The sequence below is a fragment of the Monodon monoceros genome, unplaced genomic scaffold, assembly GCF_005190385.1.
Source record: "Monodon monoceros isolate NGI ecotype Baffin Bay Population unplaced genomic scaffold, NGI_Narwhal_1 Super_Scaffold_22, whole genome shotgun sequence".
NCBI lineage: Eukaryota > Metazoa > Chordata > Mammalia > Artiodactyla > Monodontidae > Monodon > Monodon monoceros.
In genome coordinates this window covers 90803756-90822696 of record NW_021703779.1, presented here as the reverse complement: position 1 = coordinate 90822696, position 18941 = coordinate 90803756, and the positions used below count along the sequence as shown (strand labels likewise).

The window sequence follows — 18941 nt, the reverse complement described above, 5'->3', positions numbered from 1 at the left end:
CTTTGTTATAAAGCAGAAACTAACACACCATTGTAAAGCAATTATACTCCAATAAAGATGTAAAAAAAATAAAAAAAAAATAAGCTCATAGATACAAAACAAATTGGTGGTTGCCAGAGGCGAGGGATGGGGGTGGGGTGGGAGAAATGGGTGAACTGTTTCTTTTTCTTTTTTTAATAAATTGAATTTTTAAAAATAGTAACAATATATGCACTTTTTCTGAGGAGATCCATATATTTGCAGTCACTGTGGTATTATATTTGTTAGTTATAGTCAAAGTATGATAAGATTAAGGACATTTTTTGAGAGTAAATCTTTACTGCCCAACTCTTTTGTAATAATTAAGAAAATCTGTGTCGCATGGAGACGACAGTCATGCCCTAGGACGACCCAGCAAGACAGTCTCAGGAAGGAAGTGTGGGTCCCACAGTAAACTGACCACATGACCATGGTCAGTATCGATACCTGGAGCTGCCCACTCTGTGTTCAACACCTGACTTGGGTCTCATGGCACAAAAATAATCTGAGCAAGTAAGTGCCTTAACTGTAGGCACTACTGCTTCCTTCTGCCAACTCTAGCAGCCGTTCTCCCTCTGCTTCCTAACCCCATGAAGGGCTGTTAGGACAGAGAGCCACTCTGGGCTATCAAATACAGGTACATAAGAGGCTTACCATGGAGTCAGGAATGCCAAGGCCCCCAATAGATCATCTATTCTTCTGGAGCTGTTTAATGAAGGGAGGAATATCAGTGGACATCCTAAGCCGTCTCCTTTCTATCTGAACACAAATGAATCCATGGCAAGTAAACAAATAGTGCAGTGGAAAGAACATGGACTTCAGAGTCAGAGCGATGCAAGACAGAGCCCGAGCTTACTCTATGTGTGACCTTGAATAAGTCATCTAATTTCTCTCACTCTCAGGTTCCTCATTTGTAAAATGGGGATATCACCAACATTATCACAGGGTTGTCATAAACACTAAGATTAGAAACAAGAATGCCTCTAGCACAAAGACCAGCACATATGATTCAAATACGATTCTCTCCCACTCCCAATCTCTGCTTACCATATCATACAGCTGGACTCTTCTAGACAGGAAGAGACAGAAAGGGCATTTCAAGGGCTGTGTGCATGTCTGTTATAGTGGTAGTCGTTTCCATTTTAGGGTTTTTTTTTTGTCTTTGTTTTGTTTTATTTGTTTGGTATTTTGGATGGGTTGATGCCAAGAGAGATTGGAGGTAGGGGTGGAGCTGGGAACATTTAAAGGTACAGGGTAGGCTTGATAGGGCTTTAACTTGAATTATTAGAATTCCACCAACTTTCCAAGAGCACATTGGAAATGGGGAACTTGGGTGGATTGTGCAAAGAGCGGAGTAAGCAGAAGGGTCCAACATTAGGCAAGTGTTCTGGTCATTTAACATAGAATTTGAACACTGAGAAACGGGAACTGGAGGAAGAAGGCAGCAGATGGGGAATGGAGCTATAAAATGAGCTTCACTGCACTGAAAAAAAAAAAGGGCAAAAACAGAACAAGAGTGCATGCCTGTATGAACTGTTCTGACTATGAAAACATGGCCACACTGGAAAGTTTATATGCCCTATAGATATGGAGGAGGAGGGGAGGGAAAACAATGTTCATCCTAACTCATTTTATCCTTACAACCCTGTCATGTGTCCATACCCTCCAAATGTTTCAAATGCAACCTTTAATGTCCTCAAAAATTTTATTTCACTGGAATATATCAAGAATTGTCATAGAGTATTTTTGAAAAAGAATCAAGCACATTAGGTATCTGGAAAATTATAAAGCACTTTCTTTTCTAGTATAAAAATAGGCTATGCCCACACTTCAGATTGCATAGTTGACTTAGGTTTTTCATCTGTATTAAATATTAATTGCCATATACTTAATAAGATTGAATATAATACTCTGAATTAGTCATTTCAGTAGTATAAATGAAGAGATTGACTAGGTCACTATGTACTTGTTTCCCATTGTTCATGAAAACCATTTTCTCCACCCATAATTCCACACTGGTTTCAAAATAGCTATTTCATTTTCACCAGGCACTGGTAGCCCAAATCGTCCTCAGGAGCTTAGTATTAAGTCTGCTGCTCTTGCTCTTCCATCTCCCACAAAAATACAGAACATTCTGGCTAATAAACATTTTAAAATCCCAAATAAATATTGAATCGCTATGCTGTGCAACTGGAACTAACAGAGTTGTATGTCAATTACACTTCAATAAAAAAAAAAATCCCCCAAACTCTCTGTTTTTAAAACCACTAGAGGCGAAAGCATCTGTCCCTCCCCAAAACTTTTCTTTTGCCTTTGCTTTGGGGCAGTAATCAAGAGGAATTTGGGCAGGATAACAGGCAAGTTTACTTAAGTAAAGAAGGGCAGTGAACTTTTCCATACTAAATTAAAATTTGTTTAATTCAGTAACTGAAAACCGGCAGCTTATTGAACATAATAACCCTTTTCAGTGTACCACCTTTGCACAGTTGTTGGTGGGTGATTAAATAGGGCCATATGGCTGAGATTTCCAACATTTTTAGTGCTGTAATTTCATTACCACTCCCCCTTCCCAAGGAAAGTTCTGGTTCATGTGTTAAATTTAAGATTGATTGTGAGTATTGGGGACTGACTGTTTTCCCCACCCTCAGAAATAACGATGATCCTCTAGAAGTCCTGAGGTCAGGGCTAGGAATCTCTGGCAAAGGTGAGGTGCCCAGAAATACTGCTAGTACTACTAGTACGATTAATACTAACAACTGCTCCTATTGCCACTGCTGCTGCTGCTGCTACTGCTACTACCATTTATTGAGCCTTGGCTATCTGCCAATTACAGTAGCAAGTGTTTTACATGTACTACCTTTCCCTTCAAAATATGATTAGTCTAAGTGTCATAGGTAATGAAACTGAGGCTCAGAGAAGTTATGTGTGTGTCCAAGGTTACACAGCTAGTATGCCCAACTCCAAAGCTACCACATCACATTGCATCCCAGAACCTACACACTTTCTAGGAGGAGTGAATTGTAGAAACTGAGGCTTGGAGCTGGGCAGGAGGGCCCAGGATTGGAAAGATGGCTGGAAGCCAAGTCAGGATGGGAAATGAAGTATGTGTGGTCAGAGTCAGTGGATCTAGTGACTCCTACTGTTAGCTACCCAGTAACAAAATAAACAACTAGAATATTGTACGAGTGTTTGTGAGTCTGATTGTTTTGCACTTCAAAAGGATAATAACTACCACTCTATTTCTCTCTTCACTTTCACGATCAAACTTCGCACAGCGTGCATTTCCTTACAACTTACTTTCTCTTTGACCTCTCTGACTCTATCTTCTATCCTCACCTTTCCACTGAACCTTCTCCCTCAAAGGTCATTAACGATATCTTCCTGTATAATGGTGCTGCTCCAATGGACTCTATCAAAAGTTCCACACCTTGAAGGCCTCTCTTCCTTTGCTATTTTCAGCCTCTGTTTTCTCAGTTTTCTTCCTCCCTTCTGCTCCATCTGTTTCTCTTTTGCTTTCTTCCAGAATTCACACCCATATATCATTCTCCTTACTGACTACAAGCCATCCTCATGATGAGTCAGGAACCACTGGTGATAAACAAGGGACATCCAAGTGATGTGTACCTTGGCCTTGCAAAAGGAAGTATAATGGGGTGGTTAGGGGAAGAGGCTCTGGAGCTAAAGTGCCTGAGTTCACTTATTATTATAGTCTTTACAGAGGTAATTTCTAAAATGTTGACTATTCCCACAAATGAAAAATTTCCTCCTGATATTTAATTTTTTAAACACACGCCAACCTTCAGTAATCTCATAAAAAGCTCCACAGTCTTTCCATTTATTTTTGTAAATTCAGTTTGTTGTTGTATTCTGAGTGACAAACAATTGGATTTCTGTGCCCTAGGCTTTCTTCTCATTGTACATTGTACATTCTCCGTGGCTTTCAGTGCCACTTAGATGACTCCCAAGTCTTTATCCCTTTCCCAGACCTCTCTCCTGACCTCCAGATCCAGCCAGCTGTCCAATAGGCATTTCCTACAAGACTCTCTGACTGACAGCACAACAAACCTCACACGTCTAAAAAGAACTCTGGGAGACTGGTTCAAAATGGCGGAGTAGAAGGATGTGTTCTCAATCCCTCTTGTGAGAGCAACGGAATCACAGCTAACTGCTGAACAATCATCAATAGGAAGACACTGGAACTCACCAAAAAAGATACACCACATCCAAAGACAAAGGAGAAGCCACAATGAGATGGCAGGAGAGGCACAATCACAATGAAATCAAATCCCATAACCACTGGGTGGGTGACTCACAAACTGGAGAACAATTATACCACAGAAGTCCACCCACTGGAGTGAAGGTTCTGATCCCCACGTCACGTCAGGCTTCCCAACCTGGGAGTCCGGCAACGGGAGGGGGAATTCCCAGAGAACCAGACTTTGAAGGCTAGTGGGATTTGATGCAGGACTTTGACAGGACTGGGGGAAACAGAGACTCCACTCTTGGAGGGCACACACAAAGTAGTGTGCACATCAGGACCCAGGGGGAAGGAGCAGTGACCCCATAGGAGACTGAACCAGACCTACCTGCTAGTGTTGGGGGGTCTCCTGCAGAGGCGGGGGGTGGCTGTGTCTCACCACAGGGACAAGGACACTGGCAGCAGAAGTTCTGGGAAGTACTCCTTGGTGTGAACCCTCCTGGAGTCCGCCATTATCCCCACCAAAGAGACTATAGTCTCCAGTGCTGGGTCGCCTCAGGCCAAACAACCAAGAGGGAGGGAACTCAGCCCCACCAACCAGCAGACAAGCAACAAGCATATTAAACTTTTACTGAGCTCTGCCCACCAGAGCAACACCCAACTCTACCCACCACCGGTCCCTCCCATCAGGAAGTTTGCACAAGCCTCTTAGACAGCCTCATCCACCAGAGGGCAGACAGCAGAAGCAAGAAGAACTACAATCCTGCAGCCTGTGGAACGAAAACTGTATTCACAGAAAGATAGACAAGATGAAAAGGTAGAGGATTATGTACCAGATGAAGGAACAAGATAAAACCCAGAAAAACAACTAAATGAAGTGGAGATAGGCAACCTTCCAGAAAAAGAATTCAGAATAATGATAGTAAAGATGATCCAGGACCTTGGAAAAAGAATGGAGGCAAAGATCGAGAAGATGCAAGAAATGTTTAACAAAGACCTAGAAGAACTAAAGAACAAACAAACAGAGATGAATGCAATAACTGAAATGAAAAATACACTAGAAGGAATCAATAGCAGAATGACTGAGTCAGAAGAATAGATAAGTGACCTGGAAGACAGAATGGTGGAATTCACTGCTGCTGAACAGAATAAAGAAAAAAGAATGAAAAGAAACGAAGACAGTCTAAGAGACCTCTGGGACAACATTAAACGCAACAGCATTCACATTATACGGGTCCCAGAAGGAGAAGAGAGAGAGAAAGGACCAGAGAAAATATGTGAAGAGATTGTAGTCAAAAACTTCCCTAACATGGGAAAGGAAATAGCCACCCAAGTCCAGGAAGTGCAGAGAGTCCCAGACAGGATAAACTCAAGGAGAAACACACCAAGACACATAGTAATCAAACTGACCAAAATTAAAGACAAAGAAAAATTATGAAAAGCAACAAGGGAAAAACGACAAATAACATACAAGGGAACTCCCATAAGGTTAACAGCTGATTTCTCAGCAGAAACTCTACAAGCCAGAAGAGAGGGGCATGATATACTTAAACTGATGGAAGGGAAGAACCTACAACCAAGATTACTCTACCCGGCAAGGATCTCATTAAGATTTGACAGTAATCAAAAGCTTTACAGACAAGTAAAAGCGAAGAGAATTCAGCACCACCAAACCACCCCTACAACAAATGCTAAAGGAACTTCTCTAAGTGTAAAACACAAGAGAAGAAAAGGACCTACAAAAACAAACCCAAAACAATTAAGAAAATGGTAATAGTAACTTACATATCGATAATTACCTTAAATGTGAATAGATTAAATGCTCCAATCAAGAGACACAGGCTTGCTGAATGGATACCAAAAGAAGACCCATATATATGCTGTCTACAAAAGACCCAATTCAGACCTAAGGACACAGAAAGACTGAAAGTGAGGGGATGGAAAAAGATATTCCATGCAAATGGAAATCAAAAGAAAGCTGGAGTAGCAATACTTGTATCAGATAAAATAGAATTTAAAATAAATAATGTTATAAGAGACAAGGAAGGACACTACATAATTATCAAGGGATCAATCCAAGAAGAGGATAATAACAATTATAAATACACACGCACCCAATGTAAGAGCTCCTTAATACATAAGGCAACTGCTAACATCTATAAAAGAGGAAATCGACAGTAACACAATAATAGTGGGGGACTTTAACAGCTCACATACACCAACGGACAGTTCATCCAGACAGAAAATTAATAAGAAAACACAAGCCTTAAATGACACAATAGACCAAATAGATTTAATTGATATTTATAGGACATTCCATCGGAAAACAGCAGATTACATTTTCTTCTCAAGTGTGCACGGAACATTCTCCAGGATAGATCACATCTTGGGTCACAAATCAAGCCTCAGGAAATTTAAGAAAACTGAAATCATATCAAGCATCTTTTCCGACCACAACACTATGAGATTAGAAATCAATTACAGGGAAAAAAACGTAAAAAACACAAAACACATGGAGGCTAAACAATATGTTACTGAATAATCAACAGATCACTGAAGAAATCAAAGAGGGAATCAAAAACTGCCTGGACACAAATGACAATGAAAACATGACAATCCAAAACCTCTGGGATGCAGCAAAAGCAGTTCTAAGAGAGAAGTTTATAGCAATACAATCCTACCTCAAGAAACAAGAAAAATCTCAAATAAGCAATCTAACCTCACACCTAAATGAACTAGAGAAAAGAACAAACAAAACCCAAAGTTAGTAGAAGGAAAGAAATCATAAAGATCAGAGCAGAAATAAATGAAATAGAAACAAAGAAAACAATATCAAAGACCAATAAAACTAAAAGCTGGTTCTTTGAGAAGATAAACAAAACTGACAAACCTTTAGCCAGACTCATCAAGAAAAAGAGGGAGAGGACTCAAATCAATAAAATTGGAAATAAGAAAGGAGAAGTTACAACAGACACCGCAGAAATACAGAGCACCTTAAGAGACTACTACAAGCAACTCTATGTCAATAAAATGGACAACCTGGAAGAAATGGACAAATTCTTAGGAACGTATAACCTTTCAAGACTGAACCAGGAAGAAATAGAAAATATGAACAGACCAATCACAAGTAATGAAATTGAAACTGTGATTTAAAACCTTCCAACAAACAAAAGTCCAGGACCAGATGGCTTCACAGGTGAATTCTATCAAACATTTAGAGAAGAGCTAACACCCATCCTTCTCAAACTTCCAAAAATTTGCAGAGGAAGGAACACTCCCAAACTCATTCTATGAGGCCACCATCACCCTGATACCAAAACCAGACAAAGATACTACAAAAAAAGAAGATTACACACCGATATCACTGATAGATATAAGATGCAAAAATCCTCAACAAAGGGCTTCCCTGGTGGCACAGTGGTTGAGAGTCCGCCTGCTGATGCAGGGGACATGGGTTCGTGCCCTGGTCCGGGAAGATCCCGCATGCCGCAGAGCGGCTGGGCCCGTGAGCCATGGCCGCTGAGCCTGCGCGTCCGTAGCCTGTGCTCCGCAACGGGAGAGGCCACAACAGTGAGAGGCTCACGTACTGAAAAAAAAAATCCTCAACAAAATACTAGCAAACAGAATCCAACAACACATTAAAAGGATCATACACCATGATCAAGTGGGACATATCCCAGGGATGCAAGGATTCTTCAATATACACAAATCAATCAATGTGATACACCATATTAACAAACTGAAGAATAAAAACCATATGATCATCTCAATAGATGCAGAAAAACCTTTTGACCAAATTCAACACGTATTTATGATAAAAAAAAAACTCTCCAGAAAGTGGGCATAGAGGCAACCTACCTCAACATAATAAAGGCCATATATGACAAACCCACAGGAAACATCATTCTCAATGGTGAAAATCTGAAAGCATTTCCTCCAAGATCAGGAACAAGACAAGGATGTCCACTCTCACCACTATTATTCACCATAGTTTTGCAAGTCCTAGCCATGGCAACCAGAGAAGGAAAAGATATAAAAGGTATACAAATTAGAAAAGAAGAAGCAAAACTGTCACTGTTTGCAGATGACATGATACTATACATAGAGAATCCTAAAGATGCCACCAGAAAACTAAAAGAGCTAATCAATGAATCTGGTAAAGTTGCATGATACAAAATTAATGCACAGAAATTTCTTGCATTCCTATACACTAACAACGAAAGATCAGAAAGAGAAATTAAGAAAACAATCTCATTCACCATTGCAACAAAAAGAATAAAATACCTAGGAATAAACCTACCTAAGGAGTTAAAACACCTGTACTCAGAAAACTATAAGACACTGATGAAAGGAGTCAAAGAGATGGAGAGATATACCATGTTCTTGGATTGGAAGAATCAACATTGTGAAAATGACTATACTACCCAAAGCAATCTACAGATTCAGTGCAATCCTGATCAAATTACCAATGGCATTTTTTACAGAACTAGAACAAAAAACCGTAACATTTGTATGGAGACAGAAAAGATCCCGAATGGCCAAAGCAATCTTGAGGGGAAAAAACGGAGCTGGAGGAATCAGACTCCCTGACTTCAGACTATACTACAAAGCTAGAGTAATCAAGACAATATTGTACTGGCACAAAACCAGAAATACAGATCAATGGAACAGGATAGAAAGCCCAGAGATAAACCCACACACCTAGGGTCAACTAATCTATGACAAAGGAGGCAAGGATATACAATGGAGAAAAGACAGGCTCTTCAATAAGTGGTGCTGGGAAAACTGGACAGCTACATGTAAAAGAATGAAATTAGAACACTCCCTAACACCGTACACAAAAATAAACTCAAAATGGATTAGAGACCTAAATGTAAGACTGGACACTATAAAACTCTTAGAGGAAAACATAGGAAGAACACTCTTTGACGTAAATCACAGCAAGATCTTTTTTGATCCACCTCCTAGAGTAATGGAAATAAAAACAAAAATAAACAAATGGGACCTAATGAAACTTCAAAGCTTTTGCACAGCAAAGGAAACCATAAACAAGATGAAAAGACAACCCTCAGAATGGGAGAAAATATTTGCAAACGAATCAACGGACAAAGGATTAGTCTCCAAAATATATAAAGAGCTCAGGCAGCTCAATATTAAAGAAACAAACAACCCAATCCAAAAATGGGCAGAAGACCTAAATAGACATTTCTCCAAAGAAGACATACAAATGGCCAAGAAGCGCATGAAAAGCTGCTCAACATCACTAATTAGTAGAGAAACACAAATCAAAACTACAATGAGGTATCACCTCACACCAGTCAGAACGGGCATCATCAGAAAAATCTACAAACAAATGCTGGAGAGGGTGTGGAGAAAAGGGAACCCTCTTGCACTGTTGGTGGGAATGTAAAGTGATACAGCCACTATGGAGAACAGTATGGAGGTTCCTTAAGAAACTAAAAACAGAACTACCATATGACCCAGCAATCCCAGTCCTGGGCATATACCCAGAGAAAACCATAATTCAAAAAGACACATGCACCCCAGTATTCACTGCAGCACTATTTACAATAACCAGGACATGGAAGCAACCTAAATGCCCATCAACAAATGAATGGATAAAGAAGATGTGGTACGTATATACCATGGAATATTACTCAGCCATAAAAAGGAACGAAATTGGGTCGTTTGTAGAGAGACGTGGATTCACTTGGATACTGTCATACAGAGTGAAGTAAGTCAGAAAGAGAAAAACAAATATCGTATATTAATGCATATATGTGGAATCTAGAAAAATGGTACAGATGAACCAGTTTGCAAGGCCGAAATAGAGACACAGATGTAGAGAACAAACATATGGACACCAAGGGGGGAGGGAAGCGGTGGGGTGGGATGGGGATGAAATGGAAGACTGGGATTGACTTATATACACTAATATGTATAAAATAGATAACTAATAAGAACCTGCTGTATTAAAAAATAAAATAAAATTCAATAAAATGTTAAAATTTAAAAAATAAAAAGAACTCCATCTATTTCCTAACCTAGTTAAAGGAAACACGTCCATTCAGTTACCCAAGCCAGAAACCTATAGATCACCCTACTATTCTCTCATCTCTCTACCCACTGCATCTAACTGATCACCAAGTCATATTGATTCTACCTACTACAAATGTGTTTTGAATTTATCCCCCGCTCCCTAGCCCTACTGCCATTGCCTTAGGTTGGGCTTTCATCTCTGCATGGATCAGGAAAAGCCACCGAACTGGTCTCTTTACCTTCAGTTTTGACCCCTGATCCTTGCTCCATCCTGCATACTACAGCCAGAGCAATCCTAAAATGAAGACCTTATCCAGTTATTCACCTACTTTAAATCCTTCCATGGGTCCCTAGAGTCTTCAGGACAAAGTCCAAACACCTGTGCATGGCATACAAGGCCCTTCACTATCCAGGCCCTAGCTACTTCTCCACACTCACCTCTTGCAATGATCTCACATCTCACATTCTGGCTGAACCAAACTTCTGGTGATTTCCTGAACACCTCTATGCTGTTTACCCTTCTATGTTCCCACATGGTGTTCCCTTTGCTCCCTTTTCTCATTTTTTGGGCAAAATTCTACTCTTATTGCAAGACAATTTGATTTTTATTTCCATTTTGCAGTCCTTCCTAAGTCCCTCAGGCAGACTTAGTTGTTTCTTTCTCTATGCTAGCTTGTCATCTTGCACTTACCTTCATTACAATAATCATCACTTCACATTATATTTGACTTTTTACCTGTTAAGCAAGTTCCTTGAGGTCAGATGTACCACTTTGCCCATACAATTTGCTCATTTTCACCTCCATTAATATCACTGCTCTCTGTCTCAGCAGAGGGAGGAATTTATTTTTCTTCCTGCAACATTTGGCTAAAATGCATTTTATCCATTAAATTTTCCCTAATCACACTTACTTCAGTCTAATCACTCCTTCATTTTATCATGTCCTCCGTGCTTGCAGAAGAGCCCTCCAACAAACATATTTGTGCTTTAATGATTTAGATTCTATTATTGCTTCTAGCCCGACCACTCTAAAACATTTCAGGATCATCTGCTGAAGTCATCCATAGTGGTGTGTTTTTTTAACTAATTTCTATTAAGACACTTATTTTTATGCTTGGAGAAGTAGTCAGACATTGAATCTTGCCCTTCCCAAACCAAATACCATTTCAATGAGCAACATGAGCAGAAAGGGGAGAATTCCAAGCCACCTACGGTTTGAGCTCTAAGACTTCTGAAAGTTACTGGAGCAAAGACCTGGTGGCAAGATGAAAAGCTGAAATTCCCCAAACTAAGGGAAGCCTTTCCCTCTCTTCCAGCTCATCTCCTTTCTTTTTTCTTTCTCTTAATGCTAAACAGCCATGCCACCCAGCCCCTTAAAAGGCTTGAGAAGAGCCAGAAAGAAATCAATCTGCCCATGGAGCTTCTGGGATGGACCAACCCATTGTCCTGCAGCAGTTCTGGAGGGGAGGAAAACAGATGGCACACGAAATAGCCAGGAAAATGCTTTAATGTGCTCCATGCCCTAAAAGTTAACAAGAAGACTAAAAAAGTAAACACAGAAGGGCTATACTACATTCATCTGTGCTCCCTGTACTGCACGCTGTGTTATAAATACTCCTCTTTCTCTCGATACTGGGTTGTCCCTAGCTAGACTAATAAAAGTTTCTGGAGGTCATCAAAAAAATATGTTTCTTTTGTAACCCCCAAATGACCTACCACACTGAGTACATCGCGTTAGCTCAAGAAATGTTGTTGCCTGACTGATTACTAAGTATTTAACCATTTTTCTTCCCCTCAATATTTTCCGGAATGCTTATTTATTCAGAAAACCATGCAGACTTGGAAGCCAAGAGGAACTATTCATCTGTTGGTATACATTTTCCCTTGGCTATGCATTAAACAGAGATTTCCTTTGGAAATGTAAACAAAGGATGCCTGATGAGACCGGACAAAGAACTATATATAGAGATCAAGTGGCCAGAGTAGCAAGGTCAGAGCATGCCCTTCCTTAACCAGATTAAAGGAGTCTTGGGCCTGCCTCTCCCTCCTTCCCATGTTCTCCAGCCCCGACAGAAAATATTTTCCAGCTGCCTATCCACTGAATTCTGAAAGCTGGGCAGTGACTCTAACAGGCTGCATTACCAAAGAATTCAGCTAACAAATCTGTGGTGATCCTAATCTCTGTTTCTGTAATAATAGGAAGACTGCAGCTTTGTTTACTTTCTGAGGAGAATAGAGAACAGGGAGAAAGAACCAGGAGAGGGAGGCAGTATTTATGGCTCTTTTATGAAAAGTCAATCTGTGACAAAAACATTTGCAGACAATCAGGAAGGGGAACAGGTTTGGCAGGAAAATAGCCTATTCTAGTTTTCTCAGAAGTGCCTTAGCTGGTATCCTCCACCCCCGCCCGATGTGAAATGCCTGGTTTACACTGTGAATATAGTCATTCCCAATAGACAAATCTGGATTAGATAAAATGAAAAAAATTCAAACCACCCCTTAATGTCTGGCTTACATGAAAGTATCCTACTATTTATTTCATTTTATAAAGTATTTGTAAGCATTTATGAAGTCTCAAATCTCTTCTTTAACTGCATTTCTAATCCTGGGGCTTGTCTTGAAGCCTTCTGGACACACAGGCTCTGTGCTGAACGAACATAATAAGTACCCTGGATTCACCCTATTATTATGGGGAAGTTAGGGCACACCCCTAACCTTTCAGAAGGGATGATGTCATAGAGCACAGCCATGGCCTTCCATAAACCATCCTGTAGGGCCCCTGTCAAAGACAGAATCCTAAACTGAATAAGACCATGGAGTTAACTCCCAAAATACACTCTCGCCCTTGACATGTAATGCAGTATCTCAAGATTCTTTCCCAATTCTCAGTTAACATTTCAATTCCATTGTCTGTATTTCTTGCACATGTGTATCCACATCAGGGTGGATTTGTATAACATGTAAGCCCCCAGAGGGTAAATACTGTGTCTATGCTGTTTTCTTTGTACCTGGTACAGTGCTATGCATAAGTAAGTATTAATAAAAGGTGACCTTTTGTGTACCAGAGCAGACAGCTGGCCGAGGATTAGTAAGCATCCCTGAGGGAGTCTCTTAAACCCTTCCTTTGCTGGTTGCCATGGGGCTACTTTTCCCACCTACTTTGCTTACATTTGGCACCACTAGTGTTATCTCCTGAAGGCTCAAGTAGGAATACTAACTTCAGAAAGGCACTGTGAAAACATCACCTATAACCTAGAGGACCAGGATGAGTCCTCCTCCACTAACACAATGATGCACTGTTTTATGAGACTAGCTCCTTGCCACTTGAAAAGAGTAGGGCCCTGAATCATAAAGGTTTGATTGGTGCGATGGGCTGGGAAAGGTTGGAACAGGGCTATGTTTGGGTGAGGCTGGCCAGAGTGATAAACTCCCTGGGCGGGGGCGGTGCAGGGGGGTGGGATGATAAGATGTTAGAGAGGTGCTAAAGTGAATAAGCAATGAAAATAAACTGCTTACTTTGCTAATTTGACTACAACCTGCTCTCTACTTAAATAACTTTTTGATGAGAATGAGGAAGTGATGATTACAATTTCTAACCACATTTTATTCACCATGAGATGTTGCCCCACCCTCAATCATGTAAATTCTAAACCAAGGGATGTCTTATCTTGTCTCCTGCTCACAATACTTCCTTGTCTCTTCACCAGTGTGGGTTTCTTATACTGTAATCTAACAGCATAATCAGAAGCTTTGATAGAGTAGAACATAAAGGGAATCTGAATAGCTGAAAACCACTCTAAAATGCCTTGTTTTGCTTCTCCCCTCTTGGAAAGGATGAGACCGAAGAGAAAAAGAAAAGAATAAAGAAAGCAACCATTCACAGAATCACGACTTGAGAAATCTGGAAGTGACACTGAAGGTCAGGTATTCAGTTCAATCCCTCATTTTATAGGTAAGGACACTGAAGTTGAGAGGCTAGATGACTTACTCAAGTTCATACTACCGGTTAATGACAGAGTCAAGTTCAGAAACCAACTTTCCAACTTACATTCCAGCATTCTTTCTTTCCATTCCTTATGCTTCTTCCTAAATTCCCCACCCCATTCCATAATCTCACACCTGAGTTTAACTGGTATCCTGTGTACTCTACCTATAGCACCAGTCTCTTCCACAAATGGAGTGCCCAGCAGGGATTAAATTGCTATGGTATGCTCATCATACAACAACAATCTACTTTAAGAAACCCAATACTTTAAGATATTCAAACAATCAGGAGTGATTACTTATATAAGAAGATTATTTGCCTTACAAGAAGACTCTCCACATTCTCTTAAATAGGACTCCCCAGGAGGTATTAAGAGATGAGATCTTAATAAAATTATTTTATTGCTTAAAATAAAATAAACTTGAACCATTACATTTTCTGTCATACAAGTAAGATTAGAACTAGACTATCAGGTTTATAAACAGAAACATTTTTATCCAACCACTGCCCATGAGGAGTCCTGTATAATATTTTACCCGACCCTGTTTACACTTTAAGCCCTACCTACCATCACCTCTTCAACAAAAGCAACACAAAACCAAATGCTATGGCTGAAGTTTCACACTCTTGCAAAAAAGAGAGAAATAACATCTTTGTTTTATTATGTCCACTTATGAAGAGGTCGACTCCTCTTGTAGGCTCTGTTCTGAGATCTGATGTAGATAACCTCATATGGTACAACACTTGATAATTCACAGATAACTCTAACACAGATACCATTTGTTGATGACAAGAATAAGTGGAAAGGCGATGAGGGAGGACCAGGTAAGGTGCATGGGGAAGAAGGGAGGAGAGGTTAGGAAGAGGAGAAGCAGTTCTGATGATATTCTTATAGAAACAATATTGCACTGAACAAACCTCGCTCTACCCTGAGGACCTGGGGTTCCCAACTTCCCTTACTCCCTAGCAATCTTTTTAAAGAGCTAGGATGTTCAGTCTGATGAAGAAAGAAACACACTTCATGTTGGATTCTCACACCACCTGCTATTGGAAAAGGAGAAGGGATTGCCCCGGGGACTGATGTCTCTCCAACCCACCACCACCACTTATTATTATTTTTTAAACAATAGCTATCTGCCGCTTTTCTTGGAACAAGCATCCTAAAGGAATGAGACTTCTTAAAATTATCATTCAGCCCTTCACTCCAAATGTCCGAGCTACACTCTGACAAAACAAGTCCCCCCAAAAGGATCGCATGATCCAGGTTCTTCGAAAGAATGACAGATGTTTCTGTTACATACCTCAACCTGCTGGCAGATCTGTATTAGCTTGGCCATTTGATTTTCTAGTTCACTGTTGCGCTTAACCAGGTTGGTGAGGTTCATCTCCAGAGTTTGCTGCCATCGCAGAGTATGAAGCCAGAGGGAAACAGGGAAGAGGGGAAAAAAGAAGAAATGTTCAATGAGTTTGAGACCCAGTATCACGTGGAAATCAGTCAGTCAGTAAACAAATATTTCAAAGATTCGTTGCACATGGGCCAAGCACTGTTCTAGGTGCCAAGTAATAATGCTGTACATTTGCTCCAGACTGTCATTATTGGGGAAAAGATGACATTCATGACTTTGTGAATGTAGGAATTTAATAACATTAAAGCAACTTTATGTTTTCTATAATATTTTTTAACTTTTAAAAGTACTTCATAGGGGCTTCCCTGGTGGCGCAGTGGTTGAGAGTCCGCCTGCCGATGCAGGGGACACGGGTTCGTGCCCCGGTCCGGGAGGATCCCACATGCCGCGGAGCGGCTGGGCCCGTGAGCCGTGGCCGCTGGGCCTGCGCGTCTGGAGCCTGTGCTCCGCAACGGGAGAGGCCACAACAGCGAGAGGCCCACGTACCGCAAAAAAAAAAAAAAAAAAGTATTTCATAGTCAATATCTCATTTTGCCCTCATAGTAATCCTGTGACATAGGGAGAACAGATTTTATTCTCTCTTTTTTACAGATGAGTTGACTAAGAAAACTATAATTTATTGAGCAATTGCTACTTACCAGACACTATGCTAGGCAATTTCATACATATCATTTAATAATCATGACAGTCTATGAAGTAGGAGATGTCAGCATTTTACAGATGAGAGAACTGAGCTGCAGAGTGGGCTTAAAGTGTTTTGCACAGTCATATAACTAGTATGTAGCAAAGCTAGGACTGGAATCCAGGTCTCTAGTCTTCAGATACAGCTTTGCCCCAGTATTCCATGATTTTTTTGTCTTTGTTTGATAACACTTTATATTTATCAGTAGGTTCCTTCAGAAAAAAAGATGGCATTTTCAGTGTGGAATTCATCAAAATCTAGCGTTGTATCTCACAGCTTCCCTCCTTTGGCACGAAGCAATAGCCTACAGAAATGCCAGACTTCAAAATGCAAAGCCTAGCTGTATGTATCAAGACAGGACATCCATTGTTTACTGTTGTTTACTGGGACATAGATCCTTTTAGGGAAACATTAGCAGCGCTTTGCAAATCTGTTTATTATAACATAAGTTAAAACAGTACTAAGACCTCCTCGCATATTTTCAGTTGAGCAAGCTACTCTCTTACATTCCTCATGTGAAAAAAATAGAATGTTATTCACTCTAGATTGGTAATGGGCTTTTTTTATTCCTCCTCATTTCCAAGTCTTCAGCTCTGACGGCTGCTTCTTCCAGGACCTGCCCCAATATCCACTCCTCTCTCACTCACCATCCCAACATCCCCACAAAGTCTGTTCCAAATGGAATACCCCAACTTCCTGGTCCTTATTCTGCTAGCACAGCATTCCTTCCCTTGGTTGTGTTCATTGCTTCATTGCTGTCTCCATGGTTCCTATGGTTCATAGTTGTTCAAAGTGCATGCTTTGGGCGGGGCGGGCGGGGGAGAGAGGGGGCAAGGGATAGTGGGAAGAAGGGGAGAGGACTCGTGTTGGCCCCTTTCTTCTCTGCTAGGTAGCTGTGGCTCCTTAGTACCCTTGGCACTGTCCCATGAATCCATCCCAGAGGAGTATTCCCACAGATATATGTATTTCTAGGACAGGCAGTCTGATCTCACTTGTTCTCAGTCTGGATTATGAGAATCAGCTTAATCTCTGCTTCTGGCCAGATCTCGCTTGGTTTCTTTGGCTTTATGCCCATGGGAGTGATTTTTCACCATTTATTCCATTTTTCTTGGCTTGGATACAGTGTCTCCCCTGGCCTTCTTTAACCCCACCACCATCTCAATCTGTGGTCTTCTCCTTAGCAAGGAAAAAGGGAGAGAAAAAGGAAAAACAAAGGGCCGTAATTGTTGATTTGGACATCAGTTCTAAGCTAAGTAGATGTCAGGGGAAAAAAAAGAAATGGCAGTTCGGAGATTTAATACAACAGGTATTTCATTTCTACTTAATACAAAAGGTATTGAGCACCTACTCTATTCAAGGTGCTTTGACTTCAGAGATAAAGAGGAGGTGAAATTATGCTGGGTCTTGAAGGATAAGCAGGATTTTAATAGACAGAGATGGAGGCAGGCAGGGCGTTCCAGGCACAGGGAGTAGCATGAGCAAAAGTAAAAGGGAATAAAGCATAGGACACATCCAGGGAACAGAGGTGAGTTTGACTAAAACAGAGGGTACAAGAAAATAGAGGGGCACAGGCTGGAAATGGAGACAGAGGCCCTGTTATGAAGGTCTTAAATGTCTAGGTGAGGAGTCTGTACCTATTTTTGAAAGCAGTAGGGGTTTACCAAAGGCTTTTGGATCGATCCCTTGATCATTATGTAGTGTCCTTCTTTGTCTCTTCTAATAGTCTTTATTTTAAAGTCTACTTTGTCTGATATGAGAATTGCTACTCCAGCTTTCTTTTGGTTTCCATTTGCATGGAATATCTTTTTCCATCCCCTCACTTTCAGTCTGTATGTGTCTCTAGGTCTGAAGTGGGTCTCTTGTAGACAGCATATATATGGGTCTTGTTTTTGTATCCATTCAGCCAGTCTGTGTCTTTTGGTGGGAGCACTTAATCCATTTACATTTAAGGTAATTATCGATATCTATGTTCCTATTCCCATTTTCTTCACTGTTTTGGGTTTGTTATTATAGGTCTTTTCCTTCTCTTGTGTTTCTTGCCTAGAGAAGATCCTTTAGCATTTGTTGTAAAGCTGGTTTGGTGGTGCTGAACTCTCTCAGCTTTTGCTTGTCTGTAAAGGTTTTAATTTCTCCATCAAATCTGAATGAGATCCTTGCTGGGTAGAGTCATCTTGGTTGTAGGTTTTTTTGAGCAAGATTATGACATAATCAGGGCTGCATTTATGAGATCAACCTATGTGGGGCAGACTAAGACAGGAGAGCCTGGGGGCAGGGGCACTGGTTAGGAGGAGAGTGCAATATGCAAAGCAGTTGGTAATGCAGATCTAGGCCAAGCTAAGAGGATAATCAAGAGAAACACGTTTCAAGAAAGGATTTGTCACTCTCAGATATGCAGAGAGCGCAAGAAATACGAGGCCTGAGTAAAGGCAGCTGGATTTGGTAATTAGAGGTCACTGGTGACCTTTGGAAAAGGAGTTTCAGTAGAGTTTTGGAAGCAAATGCCAAACTGTACAGGGTTAGTGAGTATGTCAATAGTGACGATGTGGAGGCTACAAGTCTGGACTCCTCTTCAAAAATTCGAACGTAAGGTGAATATGATGGAGCTGTAGTTTG

At 40.7% G+C, this 18941-nt stretch overlaps 1 protein-coding gene across 2 annotated transcripts in view; it reads right to left on the bottom strand.

Annotated features, from left to right (window-relative positions):
- The window catches only part of MID2 (midline 2), a 97424-nt gene that overhangs the window by 52694 nt on the left and 25789 nt on the right, over positions 1-18941 (bottom strand). For both annotated transcript variants that reach the window (XM_029239937.1, XM_029239938.1), the window contains exon 3: positions 15542-15637. In XM_029239937.1, coding sequence (XP_029095770.1) covers positions 15542-15637 — 96 coding nt within the window. The remainder of the gene's footprint in view (positions 1-15541; positions 15638-18941) is intronic.